Raw genomic sequence first — 27,606 nt, forward strand, 5'->3', positions numbered from 1 at the left:
TATTGTAAACGGTGACCGTGAAAACCAAGATGCCACGTTCCATTTTGGTCCAGCCTCCGGGTCTCTCCCACTCCCTCCTCGTGTCCGGCATTCCTGGACCCGGGGTTCCAGGTCTTGGGAGCTGGGTGTTGGGGGAGCAATGTTCAGCACAAGTTGGGGTTTCTAAGGAATTCAGGAAATTGGGCGGAATGAGGACGAAGGACCAGGGAAGCCCTCTCCCCGTGGGTGGCGGGGCCCGTGGTGGGTGACTCACAGGTATTATTAGGGAGCAGCTCCGGCAAGGAGTGACCCACAGGCGCTCTCAGCATCCTCCCTCTGGCTTCCCTCTAGGGTGGCAGAGACACCCCCCCCCCCGGGTCCCCTCTAACCTCTCTGCAACCTTTAACCCTAAACCCGCGTCTTCACCTTGACTGTGCCTGACCCGGAGCTCGTGCTAAAAATGCAGAGTATGGGTGTCCCATTCCCAGAGAGACTGAGTCAGCAGGATGCATTAAGCATGCCAGGAGATTTGGCAGAGGGGCTCCGTGGACCCCACTGGATGGTGCTGTTTCTTTCCTCCCAGCGCAGTTGAGGTGATTATTCTGGGAAACTGTGCAGGTCGCTTTTAGGGGATGATAGGAGGAGGCTCACGGAGTAGCACTTTCAGCCAGGGCTGGTTTAGGGCGTTATCCGAGGGACCTCAGTAGCCGGGCGCGCCGATGTCGCCGGCCTGCAGGGGGCGCCAGCAGGCTGTCTCCTGGCTGGGCCACCCTCCTTCCACGTGAAAGGGGGATGGAACACGAGGAATGCGTCCCCGCCCCGGGGCTGACGTGTGCGTCTCTGCCGGCCCGGATTCTTAAAAGCCCGGGAGGAGCGCTGGGCATCCCAGCAGAGCCAGAGAGGAGGCGAGTTGGTGGGGACCGCGGCGCACTCGAGCCGGCACACGGGGACCGCGGCTGTCACGGCGCTCTGAGCATCCCGGGGCTTCCCGAGCGGAAGAGTCCAGCCCTGCGGCAGCTGCGGGTGCAGCCCCAGCCCTCACGCCACTCTCTGGGAGCCTCACGCCTCGGGCGAGCGTCCGTGATTTAGCACAAAGCACGTTTCCAAAAAGCCGCGCTCTCGCGCACGCACCCCCTCCCCCCTTTGTTTCGGGGGTCTCCAGATCGCTCTCCTCCCCGAGTCCGAATTCTTCAGAAGGGGCGGAGGGCCGCCGAGTCTCGGCTGAGAAGATGCCCTTGGAGCTGACTCAGAGCCGGGTGCAGAAGATCTGGATCCCGGTCGACCACCGCCCCTCGTTGCCCAGATGTGAGTGCAGACGTGCGCGGGGCCGGGCTGCCGGGGAGGGCGCGCCGTGTGGACAGCGAGGCCATTGTGTGGCGGGCGCCGGCCGGGCGCTTTTGTGCCGGCTCCCCTCCTCCGGCGCGCTCGGGCGGGCCGGGCGCCGCCCTCCACGCCGTCCCCGAGGCCCGGCCCAGGCGCCCCCAGCTCCTCCCCGCCGGCCTCGGCGCGAGGCGGGGACGGCGCGGGCGCTGCGCCAACCCTGGCCGGCGTCAGGGGCGCTGTGGCCCGGCCCGGGGTCTCCGCGGAGCTCCACTCCGCTCGCGCCGGGAGCGCAGAGGGACCCGGAAACGGCGAGCGCACGGGACGGGAGGCGCGGAGCGCGGCAGAAAGTCTCCGCTTTGGGGAGGCGTGGGAAGGGACGTCGGCGTGTTCCCCGGCCCGGGCCCCGCTCCCGGGCGCCCACCGCGCCTCCTCGGGTCTCAGCCCCCTTTTTCTGTCCGTCGCTACCTCCCCTCCTCTCTCTCCCCCTCCTTCCCTCCCTCCTTTTTACCTCTTTCCATCTCGCCTTTCCCTCCTATGTATTTATCTCTCAATCTCTATATTTCCACCCCCGCTCACTCCATCTTTCTATATGTTTCTCTCTCTTTATATATCTCCTGTTTTTCTTTCCTCCTTTCTATGAATTTCTAACCTCCTCTCTCTAGTTCTGTTCTTTACCTCTGTCTTCTCTGTCTTTACTGCTGTCTTCCTCCCTCCTCTCTTCCTTTGCCCGCTCCCACCTCTAGCTCCTGTGCTGGGTCCTACAAGAGAGCTGTCTGGAACCAAGCCTTTGTGCAGGTTTTGGGTGGGGGTTCTGCGGATGGGTGACTGCACAGTTGGCAACGTTTCCCACGTGCGCGCGCGCTCACAGACACTCACTGAGCTCGGAGTTTGCTGGCAGTTCACCTCCTCGCCCTGTCCGTCGCGGCCCATAAATGCTTTGGGAAGGTTTACCTTGGGCTCCGTCCCCAGCCAGGGAGAGAGCCACCTCTTAAAAGAGTGGTTTGAAGGCGACACCACTCCTCCAGGGAACCCGCCCAGGAGCCTATCAGGTGGCCAGGCCGAGACAGTGGTGTTTTGCTCCAGGTCAGGTCAGGTTGCCTGAGAGGTAAACGTGGGCTCCCAGGTGCAAACCCTTCAGGTGGCTTTTAGGCATCCACAGAGCCTGAGCACTAGGTGGCCTGCTGACCTTCTCTGCTGCCACGTTTTTCAGGGGATGGTCACCAAGGCCACGGTGACAGCTCCTCTCCCCAGGCTTTGCCCGGGTGTGAATCACACCCCCCCCCGCCCCCCACCAACCCCGGACCTGCCCCAGGAGGTTGGGAGAGCTGGCCCTGGGGTGCTTCTAGGTCGTCCTGTTGATGGGGACCTGGCCAGGTGCTCCCCACACTGGGGGTGGGGGGGCTCCTCCACCAGCTTGACCCCTCAGGTCCAGTGGGCTACAGGAGCCTGAAGGACAGCTAGGCTTCTTTACGAGGTAGCCGAGGGCTGGGGGCCTTGCAGATGTCTTGTTCCGCCGGCCTTTCAGGTATGCTCTTACATAGCTCGCTGAACAGGCTGACCACGGTCCGGTTGTATTTCTGTGAAACCTATTGGTAGTGAGGAATGCCCCGCCTGAAATCCTGAGGGAGATGGCGAGATGCAGAAACAGCCCCAGCCTTTTTGACTTTTGAATAAAAGATATTTATGGAGTGCTCGGTAAACTGTAATGGGTCATACAAATATGGGTTGGTTCTCTAAACGCCTGTATGTATGCGCATACAAATGCACACACACATTTAGTCGTCCCCTGGGGTTCACGGTGGGGTGAGGACTGGGAGGTCCAGCCGGTGCCGGGGTGCTGAGATTGGCTGGCATCCGCTCAGCCGCGTGATTGTGAGAGACACAAGTATGCAGCCATGCTTTTCCTCCAGGCTTCAGGGACCCATCCATTAGAATCTATCAGTCTGCACGTCTCACACGCAGATGAGAGATTTGCCTGAAAATCCCTGTCGGAACAATTCACGGCTTGAGGTGGGGGGGGCTTGCTAAAGCTGATGGATTAAGTCTCCTGTCCCCGCCCACTCCTGGAATCCTTGCATGTTGCTGTGGGGTTATGTTTTTTCCTTATGAAAATATCTGTACCCTGGATATTTACTGCTTGCATGCCATTATTTTAAGTAGCAGTGTCTGTCTCTGTTTATATAGTCACATTTGTCTCTCGTCCAATAGCGAAGAGAGGGTATCCCTTCTTGGCGTCTTTCCAGATTCCCTGCCCCTCCCCCCTTCTTTCATGGCATTTGGAACATTGGGTGGATTTTCTCCCTTCTGAACCTGTTCCCGTCGTTCTGAGTGCTGTCCTAGTTGGGGGTCTACAGCAGCCTCCTCTGAGATGTGAAAACTACAAGAGGGCAGGGGAAACACTACTGCTGATATATAAAGAACACTCAAACAAGCATGGTACAGAGCCCCAGATTGATTCGTTTGGTGGTATTTCCACCTCTGAAACACATCGGTTAGGGGCCCCGTTGCTACACCTTCATGGCGGTAAATGCTTCTTACAAAACCTGCAGCTTCCTTCAAGTGCAGACCGTAACTCAGGGAGACTTACTGACTTGGTGAATCAGCTAAATGGACAAGGAAGTAAATTCTCGACTGGCAAGAGCTGGCGATCCTTTCTGTTTGTCATCACAGAAAGCTGAGAGTTCTGTGTACAGGTCTGGACCTACTTATCGTTTCCCCACTCAGAATCCAGTTGCCTCATCTCTGTAAAGTAGGCTGTGTACTGTCTGCTGAGAGAAGGTTTCATCTCAGCAGGGGCTTAGCTCCACTGATGGTTTTCCAACTTAAAGAGGGAAGGAAGGGAAGGAAACCTTCCAGAGAAATCCTGACCTTATCCTTGGGTGGCCACTATAATTTATAGAGGTGATTCTTGGCCCTGACTTCACATTAAAATCATTTGGGGGAGGCTTTGGGGAAAAAATCCATGCTGGTACCCCACACCAAGTTAGAATTGCTGCAGGTGGGGCCCGGGCATCCTGGTTTTAAAAAACTTCTTAGGTTCAGCCACTGGTTGAGAACCGCTGATTGAGGAAGGAGGGATTGAAGGATTTCGGGTGAGAAAGACCGAGGTGAGCCCCAGGTCTGTCCCTCACCGCCTGTGCAGGGGGACCTCCTTCACTTGTGGGTCCTAGTTCCCTCGTGTCTGGGATGCTGAAGCCTTAATGGCTGATGGAGGCCAACGTGGCAAGTATCTTACACATATTATCTTGTGATTAATCCTCCCGAGAACCTTTATGAAGCATCCCTGCATTTCACAGAAAGGGAAAACCAAGACCCTGAGAGATCAAGTAACTTGTCCACGGCCCGAGGAAGCGCCAGGGCCCGGCTTTGAACTCTGCTTGGCTCTAGACCCTCTCAGCCACCATGCTCTTGTGTTGTCAACTGATTCACTAAAATGCCCATCCCTCGCTCTCTGCCAGAGAGCGTGTCGGGTTGGGAGGGCCGTTTGCTGCACAAAGGTTAGGCGCGAGTTAAAATGTGCGTGCAAAGCAATGAATGAGTTTGGAATCCACCACATAGTCCAGAAGAGCTTTGAAAAGAGATTTTGCTGAGCTGGGGTCTCCCTACCCTGCAGAGCCTCAGCCCACCTGCCTGGGGCAAGCTCACTTAGATGTTTTGTTTTGTTTATTTAAAGATTTTTTTTTTTTGATGTGGACCATTTTTAAAGTCTTTATTGAATTTGTTGCAATATTGCTTCTGATTTATGTTTTGGTTTTTTGGCCGTGAGGCATGTGGGATCTTAGCTTCCTGACCAGGGATCAAACCCACACGCCCTGCATCAGAAGGCGAAGTCTCAACAACTGGACCGCCAAGGAAGTCCCTAGATGTGTATTCTTAACACGGACCAAGCAGACTCTCTGGGATGGTGTGATCTCAGGAGAGGGTTTGTGTCCAGCGGAGCACTGTCCAGGGCCAATCACATGGACCCATTCCCCAGAGAGCCCTTCTTGGGCAGTGGCATCACCGCAGGGTCACAGCAGGGCTTCCTGTGCAGCATGTGGTTTGCCCTTGCCTGGCAGCAGCAGGGGAGCAGGTTGCCATGGTTACTGTAGACACGCGGCCGTGGAACTTCCATGGGGCCATCCTGAGCACTGGCCCTGTCTACAGCTGCAGCTTGGCCGTCGGTCTTCCATTAGTTCCCCTGAAACTCGGCACTGAAACATGACTTACCTACTCGTAGGGAAAGAGCACAAGTGATGTGGCATCTTTTTGAGGTTAACATTTTGGAGCGCCTCTGAGTAGAAGAAAGCTTGCAGGAGGTATGGGAGCAGCGGCAAAGTGTCTTCCACTGGTTTCTTTTATTTTCTGAGCCTGCGTTGTGGTGTCCGTACCATGGGCCAGGACAGCTGTCCTGCCTGCTTGAGGCAGTGGGTTACATCGATCAGAGAGGTTAGCAGCTCAGTCAGGGAGCAGGGCTGGAATTGGAACCTGCGAATGCAGCCTCTGTCCAGGGGCTTCAGACGATTGCTTCTTTACCCCTCTAACCTCTGTGTATCCCCTTACACACAAGTACTTTTTGGAAAATCTTGTGAAAACCCCTGTGCTGTTGGGGAGGAAGACGAAAAGGCAGAGCTCCAGGGAGGAAGGTATGAGAGGTGGGAGGGTTAAAAAGGTCTGCAGAGAAAAAGAAACTGAGAGTCAGAGGGGAACTGAAGCAGAGGCAGGTGATTATAGGACCATGAAAGCACTTGAGCTGTGTTGTGAGTTTAAAAAAAGAGGGGGCAGGAATGAAGAAGAGTAAAACCGGAAGGTTTAGCCACGAGGTTTTGTGGTTTCCCTTCTCTCTTGGGGACCCTTGCGCGGAGGGGCAGCTGCAGGCACCTTTGGCCATCCCTCTGGCAGCTCTCTGAATCTCATGCAAGAAGCCAAAGGAAGAGAGGAATCATTTCTGCTTCGCCAGACAAAGGAGGGATGGTTTGTTTGGGTTTGAGATCCAGCTTGAATTTTTGCCTTCAGATATGTACTCTGCCATGTCTTTATGGTTTTTTTTTTTTTTTCCTCCCAAAGTGTCTACTGCCAGAGGAGATTTGCGCATACGATTAGTGGATATAGAAGTAATCCCCGATTTGATAAATCGGTCAGCCTCTGTCTCTGTTTCCTTGGCATGAGTCCAACAAAAGTATTCCATGTATGTGCACAGCTGAGAGTGTGTGTGTGTGTGTGTGTGTGTGCGCGCGCACGTCTGTCTCTGTGTGTGTCTGGATGCTCTTGAGAGCAGTGGCATGTGGGGACATCAGATAAGACCAGGGGAAAACCGGTGGCTTGGGGGAAGGGTGAGCAAAATGAGTATTGTTTCCAGGCACAAGCGAGGACACTTTCACTTTCTCATGTGTCACCTGCAGTTGCCAGAGTGACACATGGCTGACGGGTACTTCTTTGCCCCACTCGTGTGCTCACGCAGGGCAGGGAAATGGCCTCTGTTTTCTAGGAACCTGTTTGTTCCCGGCCGATGGCTGCTGGGGAATCCCAGCCAAGGGTTTCTGTGGCTCCCTAGTGTCTCCTGGCCTCCTCCTCCTCGCTCTGCGTGGAGAAGGTCACCGATGGTCTAGAAACATGAAAGGAGACACAGCCCCTGTGTGCGGTGCTTGCTGCCTCTGTGGTCCCAGCCTGCAGGTCCAGGGGCAGACCCTGGAACAGCATCGCCGGTGTTTGGACACGTGACCTCAGTTTGGCCCCCCAGGCCCAGCATCACGGGGCTGTGCTGGGGTGTCCAGCTTAAGAGGCGGCGTCTCCTCAAGCCTGTGCTGTCAGTGGCCTGGCGGCCCTCCCTGCCTCCCCTCTGCTGGTCAGGGGGCGGGCAGGCGGCTGGTCTCTGGCTCCCATGGGCAGCCCCAAGCTCGAGAGCACTCGCGTCACCAGGATGCCGGAGAATCTCAGGGGCAAGACACCAGCCAAGGAAACACTGCCCCTGAAATGTCCAGAACAGGGTTCTTTGGACTGCTTTCTTCAAACCCAGTGAAAACCTCTCTCCCTGCTGTTTTGTTGAGATTCTGAGGAACATGGGACAGTGGTTCAGCAGCGAAGTCAGGAGGGGATTCACAGGCAAGACCCTCTGGGTTTCCGGGGGCCCTACCGGGGCCCATGTGGCCTGGTGTCAGCCTGAACTTGGAAGGGGAGGAGGAGGAAAGGGCAGGAGAGTCTCAGGGACAGATAAATTTGTGGGAGTCAGCCTTCCGGGTCCCTGACCTACTTCCATTTGATAAACTCTTACTTGTGAAAATTGCCTTTAAAAATTACTTATTTTAGGAAGGCCATGCAGACTTCGTGCATGGCGGTGGGGAAATAGGCAATAGGCTTCTGTCTGTAATTTGGCCACCGCTGGGGCCCCGCCCCCCAGGGCTCCTACTTGCCGCCTTGATTTACATGTTATATTGCATCTGAAACAAGCTCGCCTACTGATAACCTCATCATTTGTGAGCCTTACACCCCCAGGGGTGCTTTCTGCTCTGGGGTTAGTAATTGGTTCCTGGCTGGGTTTTGGGCCCTCAGGTGTCAGGCTGGGAATTTGGGGTCCCTGCCATGTGGACCTCAAAGCAAGAGAGAGCTGTGTGACCAAGGGTTCTGGCCACCAGGGGCCCAGTCCCACTGGATTGTAAAATGTAGGGGCTTCGAGGTGGGAATGAAAGCCGTGTGTCCATGGAATTCTTTCTTTTCTTTTCTTTTTTGCCACACCGTGAGGCTTGTAGGATCTTAGCTCCCTGACCAGGGATCGAACCCATGCCGCCTGCATTGGGAGCACGGAGTCTTAACTGCTGGACTGCCAGGGAAGTCCCCCGTGGAATTCTTTAAAGCCTGTTGTGGGCCCCGCTGGCTGCTTTATTCATGGCCCTTTCTGTGTTGCTCTCCCCAGCCTGTGGGCCGAAGCTCACCAACTCCCCAACGGTGATTGTCATGGTGGGCCTCCCCGCCCGGGGGAAGACGTACATCTCCAAGAAGCTGACCCGCTACCTCAACTGGATTGGCGTCCCCACGAAAGGTGAGCCTGCGCCTCCAGGCCAGGGCTGTCAGGCTGAGGGCACCCTCGCGCTTGCCATGACCGCCCCCCCAAAAAAAGAATGGCGTTTCCCTCTCCAGCTGCTGGAACTCTCTTTGCAGGGCCATCTGGGGGGTGCTGTCGCTGTAGTCGAGGGACACACTTTCCTTTCCGGCTGTGCCACCCACCACCCTGTATGCACACCCTGCTGTGTACGGGAGGGGGAGGGTCTCTTTTCACTGGCTGCTCTCTGGTTCCCACTGCCCTGCATCCTGCCCAGCTCAGCCCTCACCTCCTCCAAGAAGCCTTCTCTGACCACCGCAGTCTGTGCGGATCTTTTCCTTTAAGTTCCCCAAGCCCTTAGTTGTGACACTCCTCCACTGACCGTCATAAAGTGCTCTGTACTATTGATTATATTTTTGCAAATCTTCGCCTGGTCTTCCCACCTACACGGGGGGTGTTGAGCACAGGGACTAATTTTTCACATTTGCTGCCCACCCCGCCCTGTGCCCAGCGCAGTGCTTCCTACACTAAGCGCTGGTTCAGCACCCACTGCCCACCCTGGGTGCGGGCTGCTGATCTGCAGAATGGCTGCTGTGGCCCTGGCCATGCGTATGAGCCCTCACTCCCCCCACCCCCAGTGCGTTGGCGGACATCATGGCCCCGATTTTCACTAGGCCTGCGGCTGCCACCTGCTCTCAGGCTCAGGCTCCAGCCCCTGCCTGGAGAGGCCGGCCTGCAGGCTGGGCCGTGGGAGGCGACCCCGGAGAAGCAGGGTGCTGGGTCTGGGGGAGCTGGGCAGCCTTCCAGGCCAAGCGATGCTGGCACAGGACGCGGAGCCCACTGTCTGGTTTCCGGGTCTTATCGGGATCTTATTCAAGTCGTGTGCTGGCTTGCTTTTCTTTTCTGGAAAGAGCGATCCTGACCATGAGAGGCCCTTCTAGTGGTCAGCGTGGTCAGCTAAGGGGCCTTTCTTTTCCATCCAGTGTTCAACGTGGGCGAGTACCGCCGGGAGGCCGTGAAGCAGTACAGCTCCTACAACTTCTTCCGCCCTGACAACGAGGAAGCCATGAAAGTCCGCAAGTGAGGCCCGGGCTGCGGTGGGCAGAGGGGGACGGGCGCTCCGTAGCGCCAGGTTGGGTGAGAGAGAGGCAGCTGGTCCCCCTCCTTGTGTATCAGCATGGGCCCCTCGGCCTCTGAGCCTCACTGATCCCGCTGACCGACAACAACATCTCATTAGGAGTGAACTAAATCATTTTCCTGGAAAATCATCTGTTTACGTTGGAAAAGGATTTTCTTTTCAGCTCAAAGTGACCAGGGAACCAAAGTGTGACAGCTGCACTTTAGAATCACTTGGGAGCTGGGCACAGCCCTGCCCAGATGGGTACAGTGGGCATTTGTGGGCAGGACCTGGGCATCCGTGTTTTGAAAGCTCCCAGGGGAATTTCAGTGTGCAGCCGGCACGAGGCTGAGTCCCAAGTGCTGCAGCCATGTGTGCGGGGCCCCCATCGGGGGCCTCGGGCCTGACGGTCCCGCCTGCCTGAGCAGTTTAGCAGTAGAATCACAGGTCACCCTGCTCGTTGGGGTGAATTGGGGTGAATTGGGGGTGCCTGCGCGTCCCCCTGCGATGGCCCGGCTCTGACGCGCCCATGTTCTTTCTGTGTGTTGCAGGCAGTGTGCGCTGGCTGCCTTGAGAGATGTTAAAAGTTACCTGACGAAGGAAGGGGGCCAAATTGCGGTAAGCCTGGAGTATAAGCCCTGTCTCCGATCCCAGCGGGATGGTGCCCTGCGGGGGAGGGGAATGTAGACAGAGCTGTGTGGGGACACCTCCAGTGGGGACGGGTGTCTGGCCTGAGCTGTGAGGGAAGCGGGGGGCAAGGGCAGCACAGGGACTCGGGAGGAAGGTGATCATCGGGCGGACTCGGGGGCACAGGCAGCTGGACCTGGGGTGGCTGCAGCCGAGGGAGCCAGTGTCCCTTCCTTGGGCTCCCTCCCCTGCGTATGGCTGTTGTTCCTTTGCTTTAAGTTCTATTCCCACCCCTCCCCTTCCATCCTTGAGTGCAGGAGGCAGTGGGGGACCTGGGAGGGTGAGGTCTCTCCTGGAGCCCCAGGAAGTGCCAAGCCTCACCTCTGGTGGTTTGGTAAACACTGTTCAACTCAAACTGGGCTCTCTTCACTGCCCTTCTTTCTCCCTGCCAGGTTTTCGATGCCACCAATACTACTCGAGAGAGGAGACACATGATCCTTCATTTTGCCAAAGAAAATGATTTCAAGGTGAGCCTGATTTCTTGTCTCACCTCGGAGCGCTCAGGAGCAAGGGAAGCCCCGGAGGGATCGGCTGGTTCCCGTGTCTGGAGCACCTGTGCTCCACGCTCGGGCCTTCCCCTCCCGCTGCCTGGGTTTTGCTGCCTACAGATTGGGCCTGGCTGGTGGGGGCTCTTAGGGGTTCCAGCGACTAGGGGGCGGGGGGAGCATCCCTATGTTGGGGGCGGGTGCAGAGGACTCAGGACTGAGTGGCTGGTTCCTTTTTCTGTATGTGGGGATTTATGAGTGGGGTCCTTTCTGCTCCATCATGGTAGTGACATCACAGTGATACCAAAGTTGGCCCTTTGTGTTACGACATTTGTTGTTTCTTAGCGTTTCTGTCTTGCTTCGTCCCAGGTGTTTTTCATTGAGTCTGTGTGTGATGATCCTACAGTTGTGGCCTCCAACATCATGGTAAGACCCTTTGTAGTGTGCTAATCTGAGAAAAGTGAGGGACTGGGTCAGCCCAGAGAAGCCACCCTGAGAACGAGCTGGCTCTCCCAGCTGGTTGTTGATTTTGTCTGAGGAGGGATCAGGGCGGGGGTCAGAAGTACAGAGCGGTATTTAACTTAAAAGCACATTCTATGACTTGGACTGGCTTTATCAAGGTCCTTTCAGACGGTTGGCAGAAAGCTGTCTTTGTGGGACATAAGAGAGGAATTGGGGGACCTCGAACAGTTTCTGTTGGTGGCAGGAGCTTGGCAGTTGGGGGGTGATGGGGCTGCTTAGGGCAAAGAGCAGCTCACCCCTCCAGATGGAAAGGAGGTAGCAGGCTGGTCTCTTGCTGTAAAGGCCCCTGGTAGGTAAGAATGGTTGTGTATTGACAAAAGCACATGGGACTCAGCAGACAGAAGGCAGAATTCCCAACTTTGGGAAGAATGTGGGTGGTTAAACTATCTTCCTGCTCCTCTCCCTGTACCAAGGGGAAGTTGCCCGGGTAAATTGAGGGTAATTGGCAGTTTAATTTGATTAATTCTTAAATTTTATTTGATAGCAATAGATCATAAATAGAAACGGTTACTATGAAGACTTCACCGCAGTTCCCTTTCTTATACTGTAGATGATTTCTTCTCCAGCTTAAATACATCAGAGTAAGACGTTACCTGTAAAGAAAAGCTGGTCCGACACTTCTACAGGGAATGCTAGAGTTTGGCCATATACAAGTGTGCATCCTTTAAAGGGATGCTGGGAGTTAGTTAGCTTTTGGTGTTGGGGCTTTTCTCCAAGGCAGTGGGAATATTTAAACGCATTTCTCAGAAATGAGTTCATATTTCAGGAAGAGCTATTGAAATGGTAGAAAATCAGTCCAGATTGGTTTCAGTGGCCCCAAAGGAAGAGGCTCAGAGTATGAGGAAACAGAAGTTGCCATGCTCTAAACAAAGGGTTTTGCTGTATTTCTTTGGTTTGGTTCTACCATTTCCACTTGGTAGGGAAGCAGAGTGCAGCTGCAGAATCGTTTTGCCCCAGTGAGCCGTCTACACTCGCTTTGGCCAGAAACTCTGTCTCATCCTCTGTGAATCCGTGGATCTGTTTGCCCCGACCCTCCGTGTTCAGGGATCTCTTTCTCTGATGAAGCCTCAAAGCAACTTTGCAGTTTTTAGGCCTTTCTGTTGTGCTTTTTATGCAAAGGCTGTGCTGGAGAAAGGGGTTTGTGAACTGAGATTTTTTTTTTTTTAATTGTGCTAAAATATACATAATATAAAAGGTACCATTTTGACCATTTTTAAGTGTTCAGCTCCGTGACACTCAGCACATTCACATTGTCGGGAAACCATCCCCACCATTCACCTCCAGAACTTCTTCATCTTCCCTGACTGTAACCGTGCACCCATGAAACTCCCCGCTGAACTCGGATTTTGCAGCGTGCCTGCCTCTCTTTTATGGTTGTGGTTCTTGTTGAGGACGAAAAGAGCACATGCATTAACAGATCCTGGGCTTCCCTGAAACCTGCCAGGTTGCTCAGGCCTAATGTTCAGTTATAGGGGATGGCAGGCCCGAGGGGCATTTCTCCTCCGTCTCTGTCCCATGAGAGCAAGCCTTGGGCAGGACTGGACACGCAGTTCAGGTGGAGAAGCATCCACTGGGGACCGGTGACAAGTGCGTGCTGCCCCCACCTCTGGGCAGTGGAGGAAGAATCCCGCCTGGCACGTGGGACCAGGGCATCGCCAGCACCTCCCGGTGCACTTTTGCTTACGGACAACCTCCGCTTGGTGGGGTGAACGCTGTAGGTGCTTATGGGGAGCTCAGGTGAATTGAAGGCTGGGTTGTCTGGTGGTGACCTGACTACTGGATTGATCCCGAATCGGGGCCCTTTCAGAGGGGTTCATTAGAATCCGCGTGGATTTCCTGTGTTCGCCCTTCCAGGCTGAGAGGCTCTGTCTACCCCTGGGTGCTCTCCCCGTGGAAGCATGGGGTTATGACTCAGCGCCCAGCCGTATCTCTTTTTTTTCTCTTAAAACGCTGGCTAGGGTCATCATCATTCTGAGCCCGTCTGTGCTTTTCCCCGTTTGCGAGCCCCAAATCCTGCTTCATTCTAAGCAGAAAGCCTTCCAGCGTGATTCATCAGCTGCCTCTTTGTGGTGTTACAGGAAGTGAAAATCTCCAGCCCGGATTACAAAGACTGCAACTCAGCAGAAGCTATGGACGATTTCATGAAGAGAATTAATTGCTATGAAGCCAGCTACCAGCCCCTCGACCCCGATAAATGTGACAGGTAATTCCTAAGAGGTGACCATCTGAGCCACCTGCTTTAGGGCTTTGAATATTATTCTTGATGTCCCCACGAAGCATTTGCTCCTGGATACTTTTATAAACTCTCTTTTTAAGTATCTTAAAAAAAAACTCTTGATGACATATTCGGTGCTTTAGACACTGTGTACAAGTGTGGAAAGTGAATATTTGAGCCCCATCTTGCTCCTGTCCTTTGGTATTTCCCTTGCTTTCTTTTCCATCCTCTTGCTTTTCTTTCCCCGTGCTCTGGGAGGCCAGCCAGCCTCTCCAGCACTCACTCCTCTGCGGGAATTACAGACTCAGACCCCCTGACTCTCGGAGAAGAGAGGTTCCGTCCGTGTCCCCAGGAGCTGACCCTGCGGATCAGTTGGGGCTGAGTCTCGGCAGTGGGGCTGGGGCGGGGGCGGGGCTGTGCTGTGCTGTGCTGTCCAGTGTTCTGATCCGCTGGTCGCCCTCCTGTGCAGGGACCTGTCGCTGATCAAGGTGATCGACGTGGGCCGGCGGTTCCTGGTGAACAGGGTCCAGGACCACATCCAGAGCCGCATCGTGTACTACCTGATGAACATCCACGTGCAGCCCCGCACCATCTACCTGTGCCGGCACGGGGAGAGCGAGCACAACCTCCAGGGCAAGATCGGAGGGGACTCGGGCCTGTCTAGCAGGGGCAGGAAGGTAGGAGGAGTGCGGGGATGGGGCAGGAAACCGAGGGGTGGGGCTGTGCGTCCCTTTGTGCGTCTCTGTGTGTGTGTGTCCCTGTGTCCGTGTGTCCTTGTGTGTACATGTGTACATGTGCATGTATGTCTGTGTGTGTTCCTCTGGGTATGTATATGCACGTGTGTCTGTGTGTGTACATATATGTGTCTGGGGAGGGTGGAGGGTCTCCTGAGCCTGTGGGGAGGGGTGTGTGTGTGTGTGTGTGTGTGCCCGAGGGGAGGGGGTACGTGTGCAGTGGCTGCTCCCAGGCCCCCCTCACCAGCAGTGAGGACAGTGTGGCCGACCCCGATGTGCACGGGGACCGGCCCGGCACTGTTTCTCTGGGAGGGAGGGGCAGAGCTGGTGGTCCAGCGTGAGCCCCTCATCCCGGCCGCCGTCCCACCCCCCCCACCCCCCCAGTTCGCCAATGCCCTGAGCAAGTTTGTGGAGGAGCAGAACCTCAAGGACCTCAAGGTGTGGACCAGCCAGCTGAAGAGCACCATCCAGACGGCGGAGGCCCTGCAGCTCCCCTACGAGCAGTGGAAGGCGCTCAACGAGATTGACGCTGTGAGTCCGGGGCCGGGAGCCGCGGGGAATCCTGAGAGCTTCCCACCTGCAGGGGCTGCGCTGGCCAGGTCGGGGCGGCCGTGGCAGGTATTCCCTCGGGTGACCTTTGGGTGTTCCCGCCAGGGCGTCTGTGAGGAGATGACCTACGAGGAGATCAAAGACACCTACCCCGAGGAGTACGCACTGCGCGAGCAGGACAAGTACTACTACCGCTACCCCACCGGGGAGGTGCGTGCCGCCCGCTCCCTCTGCGTCTCGGGCTCGGGCCTGTGTGCGCTGGGCAAGTGATGGGCAGGTGGCCGGGGGGCTGTGGGCAAGGAGCTGAGCTGGTCCTTCTGAGGCTGCTGTGTCTGGCGAGGCTGGGGAAGGGGGCTGCTAGGGACCCGGAGGGACCCATTACCGGTGACTCTGGGGAGGAAGGGCCCCTGCGTCCACCCCGCTACCTTGTCCCGATGCTCGTCCTGGCCCGTCTGCCTTTGAATCGAGTCTTCCCGAGTTGGACCTTGTAAACAGCTCCAAGAGAAGCACAGTTGTGTTTCCCACAAGCAGCAGGGACAGATGTGTTTCTCTAATGACGTACATGACAATTCAGGAAAGAAAAACAGTCCTGGATGGTGATTCACTGGACACGAGGGCCCCCCCTTGACTGTGGGCGACATGGTAGACAAGTCAGCAAGTCACTTGTACTGACTCCATCGATGCTGGTGGAGGGACCCTTATGCCGTGTAGCCCCCTCGGGCTGAGCGAGCAGCTGCCTGCAGCACTGAATGGAGAGTCCAGCTGTAGGCGGTGCTCTGGGGTCTCCGCAGGCTTGGCCTGGTGACACCCAGCAGGGGTGCTTCCCGTCTGTGGTCCTTTCTTCCGCTCAGCGTGTCAGTTCCCTGGAGCCCAGGACGCTGTCCCTGGTCCCTCCCAGGCCCTTGTTCCCTGGGACCTGCTTAGTGAGAGAGGGGACCGGGGGTGGAGGGAACCTCGGTGGTCTTAAAGGTACAGGCCTACCTCTTCTTTTTCAATTTCCTTTTATTGAGATAAAAGTCACATCATATAAAAGTCACCATTTTAACCAAAGTGTACAGGTCAGTGGTTTTTCTTATATTGCACAATATTGTGCAGCTATCACCACTAATTCTAGAACGTTCCATCGCTCCGTAAACAAACCACAGCCTTTTAGTGGTCAGTCCCAGTTCCTCCTCCCCCGCCCCCGACAACTGTGAGTCTACGTTCTGTCTCTGGAGTTCCCTGTTCTGGACGTTTCACGTCAGTGGAATCATACACCCTGTGGTCTTTCACTCTGTGTAACGTGTTCAGGGCTGTTCTGCGCTGTAGTGTGTGTCAGGGTCCCGTTCCCTCACTTTCCCGGTGGAGGGTGGGGGTCAGGAAGGAGCAGCGAGAGGGAGAGGGCAGTTGGGGTGGGTCCCCCAGTGCCCGGGAGGGATGCAGCACACAGACGGTGGCGGGAAGGAGGTTGATGGAGGATCCATCGTGTGGTCTCTGGTTTATAAGTGGGAGAGGTGTGGCCACGGACGCCGGGCTTCTGCTCCAACTCGGTGCCCCGTCCCTCTGCCTTGCAGTCCTACCAGGACCTGGTCCAGCGCCTGGAGCCGGTGATCATGGAGCTGGAGCGGCAGGAGAATGTGCTGGTCATCTGCCACCAGGCCGTCCTGCGCTGCCTCCTGGCCTACTTCCTGGACAAGAGCGCAGGTGCCTGGTCCTCCGATGCACCCTCTCCCGGGAGGTCAGGGGGATGGGGAGCCAGTCCCAGCCCCCCCACAGGAGAGAGGGAAAGGAAACTGGCCTTAGAGCTGGGGTAGCCTGCTGCCAGGGGTGAGGAAAGGCTGCGTCCCACCTCCCCACCCCCCCGCCTGGTGCTTCCTTGCAGCCCCTGGAAGACACTCGAGCAGTTTGATGCTGGGTGGGCTTAATGGCTTCGAGAACCAGCCTCCCGGAAGCCCTGTGTCCCCACGTCTCAGGGGCTGTGGGTCGGGTGGGGAAGAGGCAGCCCACCTCTAAGGAGTTAACAGCCCAGAAAACTCTGACGTTACTCTTAACACTTAAATGTGGATCCTGACACCTAAATTGTTTGGAAAATTGACTCTTACTCCAGCTCATTGTGTGAGGGTTTGGGTTTGCTTCGGTTCTGTCCTTCGTAGCGCCGCCTGCCTCGAGCAGCAGGCCGGCCGGCCGGGTTGCAGGGCAGGGGGGACACCCTGCCCAGTGAGGCCTCTGCAGGTGGTCCCCACGTGGCAGAAGCTCTCACTGGGGCCTGGGAATGTCCCCCCTCAAGTCTCCAGTCTCACCGTGGGCCCTTCTCTCCTTCTCAGAGGAGATGCCCTACCTGAAATGCCCCCTTCATGCCGTCTTGAAGCTGACGCCTGTCGCTTACGGTGAGTGTGGTGACGCGGCCCCTCCGAGACTGGTCTCCCTGGTGGGGTGGCGGTGAGGCTGTGGGCGCGGGGCCCCTCTAACCGGCAGCCGACCTCTTCCCTGCCCTCGCCCAGGCTGCCGAGTAGAATCCGTCTACCTGAACGTGGAGTCCGTGAGCACGCATCGGGAGAGGTCAGAGGTGAGTGCGAGCTCGCTGCCCCCCCCGCACACCCCTGCCCTGTACTCCTTCTGGGAAGGATACTGCCAAGCGGCGGCACCAGTGGGGGCCAGCACTTGGGACGCCACCCCCACCCCCCCCCGGCGGCTTGCTTGTAAAGGCTGCCTGTGTCTGTCAGTGGATTCTGTCTCGTTTGGAACAGTGGCCCTCGTGACGGCCCTCCCTTTCCTGGGCATCCGCGTGCTCCTCCCTGCCCGTCTGGTGGCTTCTCGGCATCGGCTTCCTTTCCTTTCTTGCCGTGCTTCTTCCCCCACCACTTGACCCGAGCAGTGAGTGTTGAGGAGGAAGACATTCTTGCTCTTTTAAACGTAACCGTAGCCCGGTTACTGTCATCTTGTCCTCCGGGGCAGCTAAACGATTGCAGGTTCCAGAGTCACGGGACCCACAGATCTGCTCAGTCATCTGCATGCACTCAGGTCCCGAATTCCCACGAAGACGATAAGAGTGAAGAAGGGGTGGGACTGGGAAACACAGCTGTGATTTGGGAGTTAGCCATGGGAGCAATGTCGGGTGGAATGATTTTCCAGGAGACCCCAGTGCCTGGCCGCACCTGACCCCCCCTCTAGGGTGGGGTCTGGAATTCGGTGGTCAGCCAGGCTGGGCCTCCCAAGGGCAGCGCAGGGTTCTGCCCAGTGTACATTGTGAAAGAAAGTTTGAATTTACTCTATACCGACTGTCAAACTCCAGCGCTCTGCCAGCATCGGTCCGACCCTTTCTTTTACACCGAGTGTGATGTTCTTGTCCCTGTTCCCGAGGAGCTTGGCCAGAAGATTTTGGCATTAAAATCCCAGCTCCCATGGCAGTTGCCTGGCTGGTTGAGCGAAGCGAAGGCGGACGGCTCCCCTTGGCTGTGACGGCGCCTCTTGAGCCGGGGTGGCGGGATGCGCGTTTTCCCTCCTTCCGGGAGTAGCAGGCTCCCCGCCGCACTGCCAGCAGCCGAGTTCTTGGGGTTGGGCCCGAACTGGGCTCTGGTGGCCCCTGAACGCTTCACTGTTCAGAGCAGGGCAGGGGCTTGATGGAGACAGACCCCAGCTCAGGCTCCGGGGCCACGAGCTACAGAGTGACAGGCCCTGGGGGACTTCAGAGGTCCCCACTCCACCGGAGTTGTCACTTGGTCGGAAGGCTAGTGTGTGGCCCTCGCTGGCGGTTTCCTGCGTCTTTGGTCTCCTGGCTGGCGGAGGCTTGCATTTCCTGTCCTAAGCTGGGTGTTCTCACTGGGAGCAGGAGCTGTGAAGATCCTGGCTTGAGGTCAGTGGGAGGGGGTCCAGCACCACACCTGCTCCCCCCCGCCCCTCCTGCCGCCCCCAGCGGTCGCCCGAGCCTCACGCCCAGGACCCCTGCCTCTGTGTTTTTGAAGGCTGGCAGCAAGGTCCTTCTGATCTCTTCCCTGCTGTAACTGCATCACTGTCTGTGCAGAACCGTCCTGCTCTTCCTCCCTCGCCTGCTTTGCGAACATCGTGTCTGTCTGAGTGGGTGTCTTGGAATGATCGGGCAGGGGGTTCGGAAGGAGAGATCATCCCTTGTTCTTGCCGAGCGCTAGACATGGGACAAGCCAGCAGCCCCTCGGTCCAGGGCCGTTCACCGTGGTCGGGCTTGTGGTCTCGGTGAAATCCAGAAGCAGAGAAATGTATTTGGTTTGGTTTTGGATTTTTTTTTTTGGCTTATTTACTTCCCCTTCCTCGTAACTGTCGCCTTCTCTCTTTTGTCTTTGTCTCGCTTAGGATGCAAAGAAGGGACCTAACCCGCTCATGAGACGCAATAGTGTCACCCCACTAGCCAGCCCCGAGCCCACCAAAAAGCCTCGCATCAACAGCTTTGAGGAGCATGTGGCCTCTACCTCCGCTGCCCTGCCCACCTGCCTGCCCCCGGAGGTGCCCACACAGCTGCCCGGACAAGTGCGTTGACCCCCTTCTCCTTCCTGAGTCGAGTCTCGTGCAGGGTGGGGAGAGCGTGCCTGGTGGGAAGGAGTGTGCCCGGCGGGGCGGCGGCGGCCTCAGACCCAGGCCCGCTTGGGGGTGTGCGGGGAGAGGACACGGACGCCGCTCTGAGTGTGGGACCCCCGGATCCGTCCTTGAGACCTTGGCTGTGCGTGCACACGCCCGTTCTGGGGGAGGTGGTCTTCCCCGGGCAGAACCAGGCAGAGCAAAGAAATGGCCGAGTGTCTGCGATCCATTCACATTGGTGGATAGTTTCTTCTAAAAGTTGAAGGCAACCCCCAGTTCAGGAGTCTCCATCCAGCTCTGGGCTGTGTGTCCCCACGCTGAGTATTCTTCCTGACTTGCTCCCTTGCCATCGTTCCCCGTTAGAGAAAAGCTGTTGTCAGATGGGGCCCTGGGAGCGTATACGGAGCCAGCATGGCCGGGCTGGAACCCAGGCCGGAGGACCTGGAATTAGCCACTTTTTCCTATAACGCAGTAAAAAACCCCAAAGCAGAAAACCAATTAGATTTCAGTCTTAGGTTATTTCATTCGCTGTGATGGTGAAAGGCTAAAAGATACTGGCTGCTGGGCATTAAGATTTTTTTTCAGAAAACCACTCTTTTCCTCAACAACACCCGAGAATCCTGGCCAGGATGTGAGACGTAGAAATCCCTGGGCACAAATATGGGTCTCACCCAGTGGTCTCCCCCACCTCCAACCCGCCACGCCTGGCCTCTGACACAGAAATCACAGGCTCGGGTTTGAATTGGATTTGTTAATGAGCTGGGTGCTGAAGGCCCACAAACTCTTCCTGCTTTTCCCCCCAAACTCATTTAAACCGTGTGTTGTCTGAAAATGTGTTGTGGCGGGGGGCGGGTGTTGTGCAGCCCCAGCAGGCCATCGTACCTCTTCAGGCCTCAGTTTTCGCATCTGTGGCATGGGGGAGCAGCAGCTACTTCCAAGGGCTGATCAATGGGGTGATCGTGCTGAGAGTCTGACATGGTGGTGTCTGCTCCTGGCGCCAGCTCTGGGGTTTTATTGTCAGGTTCCGTCACCTCCCCAGCCTTCAGTCTCCCTGTTTTTTAAAATGAGGGAGGTAGACTGGCTGGGAGATGTCTAATTAGTGCTCCTTTCAGATCTAACGTCAGAGGTGCTTTTTATGAAAACTGAGAACTGAAGTGGTGTGTCAGTGATATCCTGCGTTGGTGTAAATGGTGGGGTCATAGTTGGAAGGTTAGAGGCCGCAGTCACAGACGCCGTGGGGACCGGCCGGGCGGGGGTTGGGCGGTGTGCAGGGCCACTGGCTGGCCAGGCCAGGAGGGTCCAGGGCTCTGACCCCGTGGAGGCTGCCTGGTCCCCGATGACCTTGGCCCTCACCCTGTCCCTCAACTGACTCTCTCTCCCACCTTTTCTCTCTGCAGCCTTTGCTAGGGAAAGCCTGTTTGTAAGTATTTTTCTCTGAATACTTTTGCTTTTTGCGTCTCTTTCTCCTTGCTTGCCAGTTTGGCCTCCTACCTGTTAAAGTGTTGAGGGTAATGCCAGTTTCTGTGGAATCTGAAGGAGGAAGATGGGACGGGAGGAAGAATAAGGGATTCATGGATTTTCAGAAAAGGATACAGGAAGTCGGCGGGTTTTTGGTGCATCTTCCTGCTGCCACGGCCACCGCGGGGCCGGGGCGACTGTTAGTATTTGCAGTGCTTGATGGCTGGATGTCTATCTACTTTTTCCCTCTTAGAGTCAGATTTTGGCGAGAGCTGGGTTTGTGCCTAGTGATATTGTCTTTTAAGTTCTGGGCCTCTCCCGGGAGAGCCCTGTCATTTTGAAAGGAAAGTTTACCCAGAGCCTAACCTGCAAAACAAAGAATGGAGGACCCAAGCCTCTCCCTCCTGTCCTGGCAAGGACCCCCGCCTTCAGGGGCTCCGGGACCCCCAGGCTCTGGAGAGGTCTGTTTGGGAGCCATCATTCTGCATCGGGTTGTCCTGTATCACAACCTGCTCGACATTTACGGTCATGTTCAGGATGGGGTGCAGCTTTTTCTCTGCAGAGAGTTCAGTGTTAGCAGCTGCTGGATAATTCAGCACTTCCTCTGCTCCGGCAGCCCCCAGCCCCAGAAGGAACTGAGGCCTTTATGTTGAAGAGTTTTAATAAGAGACACCCTGAAATATCATCCCCAATGCCACGAGTCACACCCACCCCGCGTCCCTTTCGCTGGTTAGGCTACCTGGACTAATTCACGCAGAAACGTGGCTTATTCTTGGAAAATAGGCGCTGTTGGGCATCATGTTTGGACTAGGTGGTACCACCTGTTGAGAAATACATTTCATCACTTTACGGCTTGTACACATCCCGAGTCTTTGGTCCTTAAAATAACCCCAGGAGGTCGCAAGGCAGTTCCCGTCCCTGTTGCCCAGATGAGGGTGAGTCTCTCGCCCACTGTTACCCAGCTGGTTCATAGCAGAACCAGCCCTTGAATGGGTCTCCCAGTCCCAAAGGCTGACTGTTTTCTCTCTGCCGGTTTCCAGAACAGCCAGGGTCCTGTTCACCTGCCTATCCGGGGCACCTGACGTTTGCAGCCTGTGGGGCGCGGCCCCAAGCTGTTCAATTTCCTTTCTCGTTCTTGCAGCCTCTCCCCTGCAGCTGCTTCCCGTGGCTGAGACGTGTTTATTTAATGGTGGGCCTGCCCGTTAAGTTCAGTCTTTAAGGGTAACAGTCCCACGTCCGTTACCCCCTTGACGCCAGGCGTTGCACCCAGGATGCCCTGGGATCAAGAGTTCTCCTTGTGTGAAAACTAGCCTTTGGGTTTGGAACCTTACGGTTTTGCATCTGTGTGTATCCTGTTCCTTCTGACCCATGGCCTGATGCTGCCAGGAGAGAAATCTTCTTGCTGGGAGGGGGCCATTCAGGCACATCCCCCAACCCTCTGAGGTTGAACTTGTCCATCTCTAAGGCTAATAATGCCTGTAGCCAAAATCCCTTCAGTTCAGCAAAAATGTGTTCTCTGGACCCATCACACCTGCATCCACTCAGGTGTCCCAGGGTCCAGGTGTTTTGATGATGAGAATATGGATGTAGCACTTAGCAAGATACCTGACATGTGGTCAGTGCCTGGTGCACAGTAGCTGTTCCCGTGGGAGATGTGATGCCCTGTGCTTTGATGGTTACATCCAGGGCTCTGTGGTCTGTGTTCCCTCCTGCACAGGCCAGGGGGATTTCTCCTCGTGGGCAGCAGGAGCGCCTAGAGACTGGGGAGTGGGGTGCCCCTGGGGTCTTAGGGTTGTGGCCCGAGGATGGCGGTGATGCTGGTGCTCTGGTAAAACAGGCACGACAGCCAGGTGGGACTCAGCACCCGCCCTGCAGTCCACTCTCCAGGGGCTGCACTAGGGCTCGGGGCCAATGGACCATCTGGCCCTCACGATGCATCCTTGACTTTTAAATTTCAAATGCACGCTAAGAAGAGAATCCTACTAAAGATGTTTTGTTTTGTTTTTCTTTCCCAACATGTTTCTTCCTTCCCCCCCCACTATGCTTGAAAGACGAACTGTCTGTCATATTTTCTCAAAGTTTTCTCCTTACTAACCTTGGAAAGGTAAATGGCTCCGTGCATGCCCTCCTGTCCCCTCCACGTCTCTCTGGGTCATGGCATCTCAGCCCTTGGGGCGTCTCAGTCTGCGTGCAGACTGGCCATTGTGAAGTCTGTGACTCATACACCCTGTGCCCCATACACCCTGTGCCCCAGAACTTGTGTGTTTTTTAAGAGCAGCCCCATTGTCTTGAGATCCCCCATGTGTCCAGAGCCGGGGGCACCATGAGTGAATGACGTGGCCTGTGCCTGTGGTCCCCAGCGTCATCATTGCATTGCCATCATTCGTGGGTGCTCCAACCTTGGGCATGAGACGTCCCAGGGTGGGTGGGAGCCAGCACCCCCATCTCTGACCCCACGGGTTGACTGGGTCCTCTCTGGCTGCGAGGCTGGGGGCCTCCCCGGGAGACACCCCGCTCACAGGGGGCTGTCTGATGCACTCGTTGTCGGAGGGTCGGTCACCTGGGCTCCTGAGTCCGGCCGAGAGCAGGCTCAGATCAGGCACTGGCTTCCGTGCTGCCAGCCCTGCGATGGTCCTCTGTAGAGATTCTCCACCTCAGCCCCCCGGTTCACGCGGGAGGGGAGTGGGCCTTGGTGATGCTTACGTTTCTGTCTGCCTGGGTTCCACTCTCCCTGCCGCCCCTTGAGACAGTCTGGTGGAGACACTCAGGATGCAAAAGGACACTTTTAAAGATTCTGCTTCCCCTTCCTGCAGGGTGGGTGGGGGAGGGTAGGTCAAGAGACTGCTGCTGTGTGGTGGCAGCGATCATCTGTTCCCAGCTGATTGAAACATATTTTTTAAGGGGGTTTTCGTACTGGCCAGCATCTTTGGGTTGGGGCTTCTGGGTAGGATTGCTTTTGTTAGAACAGGGTGAGAGCTTTACTGACACCTGCCTTCTCTGCCCGGCTGCCTTGCTTGAGTTCCGGCATCCGAGCTGTGTTCCTGGAATCCAGGTCCCTAGGGCTGTGGTATACAGCCCGCTGGGAGGAGAGTCCTGATGCTTCTCCAGATTTAACCACCACCCCCCCCTTCCTCTCCCTGACAGCGAAGCCAGCAACAGTTTCCCCGGGTTGGGGCAAGGGTAGCCTTGGGCTCTAAAGGGTCGTGAGCCGGCGGGGGGGGGGGCCCTAGGTGCTGGCACCCAGTGCTCCCCAGAACAGCTCTGACCCACAGGAGCTGCCTGCCCTCCCCTCCCTGCCTCCCTGCCTGCCTCCCTGCCTCCCTGCCTCCTACAGGCAGATGTCCGGGCCCCTCCCGGCCCTTCTCCCGTGGGACCCCCGGGCTTAGCCTCCACCACGTTCCTGGGCCGCTGTTTGGTGATGATGCTCTTCAGGGCCGTGTTCTTTGCTGGGGAGAGGGGGGCACGTCTCAATTGCATGGCTTTCGTCTTTGCTTTAGAACCCTAGTCAACAGGAACGGTAACCGGCTTCCCCGTCTTTTCTCCCGAAAGCAGAACATGAAAGGCTCCCCGAGCGGCGCGGAGGCCTCCAGGACGCACTGACGCAGCCCCGCCGGCGCCCCGCCCTTTCGCTCCCGCAGCTTTGCTCCTGCCCTTCTGTCTGCCCAAGGCCAGCGATCCCGAGGACATCTCCCGGAGGGCGGCGTGGAGGAGGGGCTGCTGCTCCAGGAGGACCGGGCCCCCGCCTGCCTGTGCTCCCCTGGCCTTTGGGCCACGCACCCCGCGGACCCCTTGAGGCCCGGGAAGGACGATGTGCAGTGGAGGCGGGACGGCGGCGCCTCCCCGTGGGCTTGTTCATCTCGTTTCTGGACCTTACCTGCTGGGGAGATGACACTGCCCCGAGTCCTAACCTTAAAGGGGGCCTGGATCTCAGCTGCTGAAGGTTAAGGGACACTGAAGACTTTCAGAAGGCTCTTGGTGCCTCTCGGCCTGGACGTTGCCTCCTGCAGGGAGCCCTCGGCCCGTGCTAGGTTGGGGTCGGCCGGGAGAGCCCGGATCTGGACCTGCTGGTCAGCCAGGCAGCGACCCTCCGCATGTCGCTCACCCTCCCAGGTATGTGTCCTGCCTCTGAAGATGGTGTGGGACCGTCTAGCTGCGGAGGCAGGAGGAAATACGTTGCTGAAAGAGCACCAGGGCCTCGCCTCCCAGGGAAGGCTCCCGCCTGGATTCGAGGCACCTGGGACACGGCTCTAACGGGGCTGCTGGCTTGTGCACTTTTTTTATGGCAGAGAATGTGACCTGAAAGTCACACCTTCAGGAACTTAGATGTTTGCATTTTGCGCCCTTGGGGTTGGAGCTCTGAAAGGATGTGGGAGTTGGGCAGCCTGTGGGGAGGGGAGGGACCCCTCACCCCGTAAAACGGCCGCGGAACGAGGGTCTGGCCTCCTCCTCTGGGGCCTTCATCACCTCCTGTGTTTCCCTGGTGGGGACAGTGACCCAAGCCAGGCCTCGCTCACGGCCACTTCCTCCAAGAGCCTGGCTATCCGCTGTCTCCTGGCAGGATTCAGCTCGGTTCCCTATGCTTGTGTCGAGCGTCTGCTGTGTGCCCGGCGTGGAGCTGGGTGCCTTGGGCGATTCTGGAGTCCTCGTTTGCCTTCATGGCACCTGTGGCATTTTGGGGGCGTGGTTCAAGGCAGGGCTTGTGGACACGTGGTTCTGAACACCTGTAGTTTCCGCCTGCGGGTTTTCCTCTGAGGCCTCCGGGGACTGGGGGAGGGGGGGTGTCGAGGCCCAGGAGGATGGATTTGGACTCAGCAGTAGAGTTTGTCCAAATGACCCTTTTCAGGATCTCTGAAAGCCAGTGCCAAAGGTCACCTTCCCTTCCTGCCTTCTGCTTTGGGGTCCCACATCCTTACCGCTCTTAGCTTGTGCAGTAGTCACTGGGGGTAGGGGCAGGGGCGTCTAGACAGCTGGAGCTGGGAGTGGGGAGAGGAGTTGTTTTGGGGTTTCTGTTTGAGAGGAGCTTCTAGAAAAATGCACGTTCCTCTGGTTAGGAGAAATGGGAACACGATTCAGACACCCTACAACCAGGTTTGTGGGTTTCACACAAAACCATTCAAATCCTCCCTTCCCTTAACTGGCCATCTTCCCAAGACAACGTCTCTCTGTACATTGCCATGCAAGACTGGTTACTTTCTCGCTTTCCCGCTGTCTTGTCAGACGTGTGTGTGAGTGTGTGTGTGTGTGTGTGTGTGTGTAGGTTTGTGTTTTTAGACGGAGGGGCCTGCAGCTCTGCTCTTGAGAATGGCTCTCTTATGTCCACCTTTTGGCTCCTTCTCTGGTTGTTGGAGCTGACCCTGAATTTCCACTCTCATGGCTCATCTGAGCGGAGGCTTCGTGAAGGTGTGTCCCCCCTTGCCTCTGACTGCCCGAAATCAGTGCATCCACAAAGGATGCATTTGGCCTAACCCGGGACCTTGGTCTTCAGGAGCCTCAGTGGGGAGAGAGAACATCAATACGGGCGGGGAGGGGAGATGGGGAGAGAGAGCGGAGGCTGGGAGACTGGAGACCAGGGACCTGACGTCTGAGAAGGGAGGCGGTGGACGAGGGTGTGTCTGAGCCACGGTCTCAGGGCTTCTGCAACGCCGACCATTGACTCTCACTCCCTCACCCCCCTAAAAACATCTGGGACCAATATTTTTAACTTTGCGTGTTTGTTTTGGGGCTGGGCTCACCCCTCTCCTTCTTCTGTCCTGAGACCGTGGGCGAAGCTCTTCGTTTGGGGGCGGGGGGAAGAAAGACTGTTTGAACCACGCCAATGACGTTTTCGTTTCTAATACTTGAAATTTATTTTTTTATTATTTTGATAGCAGATGTGCTATTTATTTATTTAATATGTATAAGGGATCCTGAAGATGGAAAGCTGTATAGATTGGGTCTTGTTAGTTGGTTGGCTTGGGGGCCTTTTACGTGTGATTTCTGACTTCTCTGTGTTCTGTATACATTTGTCTGAATTAATTACCTGGGATGAAGCTGTGCCAGCTTTCAAACAGGGGATGCCTGTCGGAAATTTGTATATTTTGCAGTTGCCAGAACAATAAAATACCTGGTTGAAATACACGGATGAAGTGCGTCTCTGGTCCTTTTTGGGGGGCGGAGAGGAAGAGTCTTTAATCACACTTGGGCTCAGTACACCAAGTTTCTACCACTCAGCCCCATCACCTTCCTTCAAACAGGACTTGCAGGGAATTCCCTAGCGGTCCATTGGCTAGGGCTCTGCGCTTCTACTGCAAGGACCCTGGGTTCGAGCCCTGGTTGGGGAACTAAGATCCCCCAGGCCATGCGGCATGGCCAAGGAAAAAAAACAAAACGGGACATGCAGATTCTGATTGCCTAATGTCTGCATTTGCAAAACAATGTCACCTTTAAAAAAAAATGAATAGCCTTTATTTTTTAGAGCAGTGTTAGGTTTACAGAGAAGAGCTGGTAGTACAGAGAGTTCTTGGATACCCCCAGGTCCAGGCATATGTCTCCCCTGTTATTAGCATCTTGCATTTGTGGTGCATTTGTTACAACTGATGAGCCAATATTGATGCGTTATTATTACCTAGAATCTATGGTTTCCACTAGGGCTCACTCTGTTGTGTGGTCCTGTGCATTTTGACAAACACATACTGATATGTATCTACCATCACGGTATTCAGAATGCCATCCATCCCTTCTCCCAGCCCCTTCAGTCAGCAGCTGTTCTTTTTTATTGATTTATTTATTGATTTATTTGGCTGTGTCTGGTCTTAGTTGCAGCGCGTGGGCTTCTCTCTAGTTGTGGCGTGCCAGCTCCAGAGCGCAAGGGCTCAGTAGTTGCGGCATGTGGGCTCTCTAGGTGTGGCACGTGGGCTCTACAGCACCCAGGCTTAGTTGCCCTCCAGCATGTGGGATCTTAGTTCCCCAACCAGGGATCGAACCCACATCCCCTGCATTGGAAGGCGGATTCTTAA

The 27,606-nt window shown here is 56.2% G+C and overlaps 1 protein-coding gene across 7 annotated transcripts; it reads left to right on the forward strand.

Moving 5' to 3' along the window:
* Window positions 1-26,728, forward strand: PFKFB3 (6-phosphofructo-2-kinase/fructose-2,6-biphosphatase 3). Of its 7 annotated transcripts, none has more exons than XM_082450537.1 (16): window positions 2-1,284; window positions 8,192-8,317; window positions 9,301-9,397; window positions 9,986-10,052; window positions 10,514-10,588; window positions 10,976-11,032; window positions 13,207-13,331; window positions 13,813-14,020; window positions 14,462-14,608; window positions 14,732-14,836; window positions 16,180-16,309; window positions 16,930-16,992; window positions 17,107-17,171; window positions 18,932-19,105; window positions 20,551-20,573; window positions 22,663-23,412. In XM_082450537.1, the coding sequence occupies exons 1-16, from the start codon at window positions 1,209-1,211 to the stop codon at window positions 22,703-22,705; spliced, it is 1,581 nt and encodes a 526-aa protein (XP_082306663.1). In that variant the 5' UTR covers window positions 2-1,208; the 3' UTR covers window positions 22,706-23,412. The 7 variants fall into 7 exon arrangements, with proteins under 7 accessions (XP_082306669.1, XP_082306663.1, XP_082306666.1 ...); XM_082450540.1 differs by lacking the exon at window positions 22,663-23,412 and adding an exon at window positions 24,161-26,728 and having other exon boundaries at window positions 4-1,284; XM_082450541.1 differs by lacking the exon at window positions 22,663-23,412 and adding an exon at window positions 24,164-26,728 and having other exon boundaries at window positions 4-1,284.
* Window positions 26,729-27,606: the final 878 nt, after the last annotated feature.

Source organism: Balaenoptera physalus, assembly GCF_965194825.1.
Source record: "Balaenoptera physalus genome assembly, chromosome: 2".
Classification (NCBI taxonomy): Eukaryota; Metazoa; Chordata; class Mammalia; order Artiodactyla; family Balaenopteridae; genus Balaenoptera; species Balaenoptera physalus.

Coding starts and splice junctions, on each gene's coding strand:
- PFKFB3 (XM_082450537.1), top strand. CDS start 1,209: ATGCCCTTGGAGCTGACTCAGAGCCGGGTGCAGAAGATCTGGATCCCG. Junction 19,106..20,550: donor CCACACAGCTGCCCGGACAA/GTGCGTTGACCC, acceptor TTCTCTCTGCAG/CCTTTGCTAGGGAAAGCCTG. Junction 20,574..22,662: donor TTGCTAGGGAAAGCCTGTTT/GTAAGTATTTTT, acceptor TATGCTTGAAAG/ACGAACTGTCTGTCATATTT.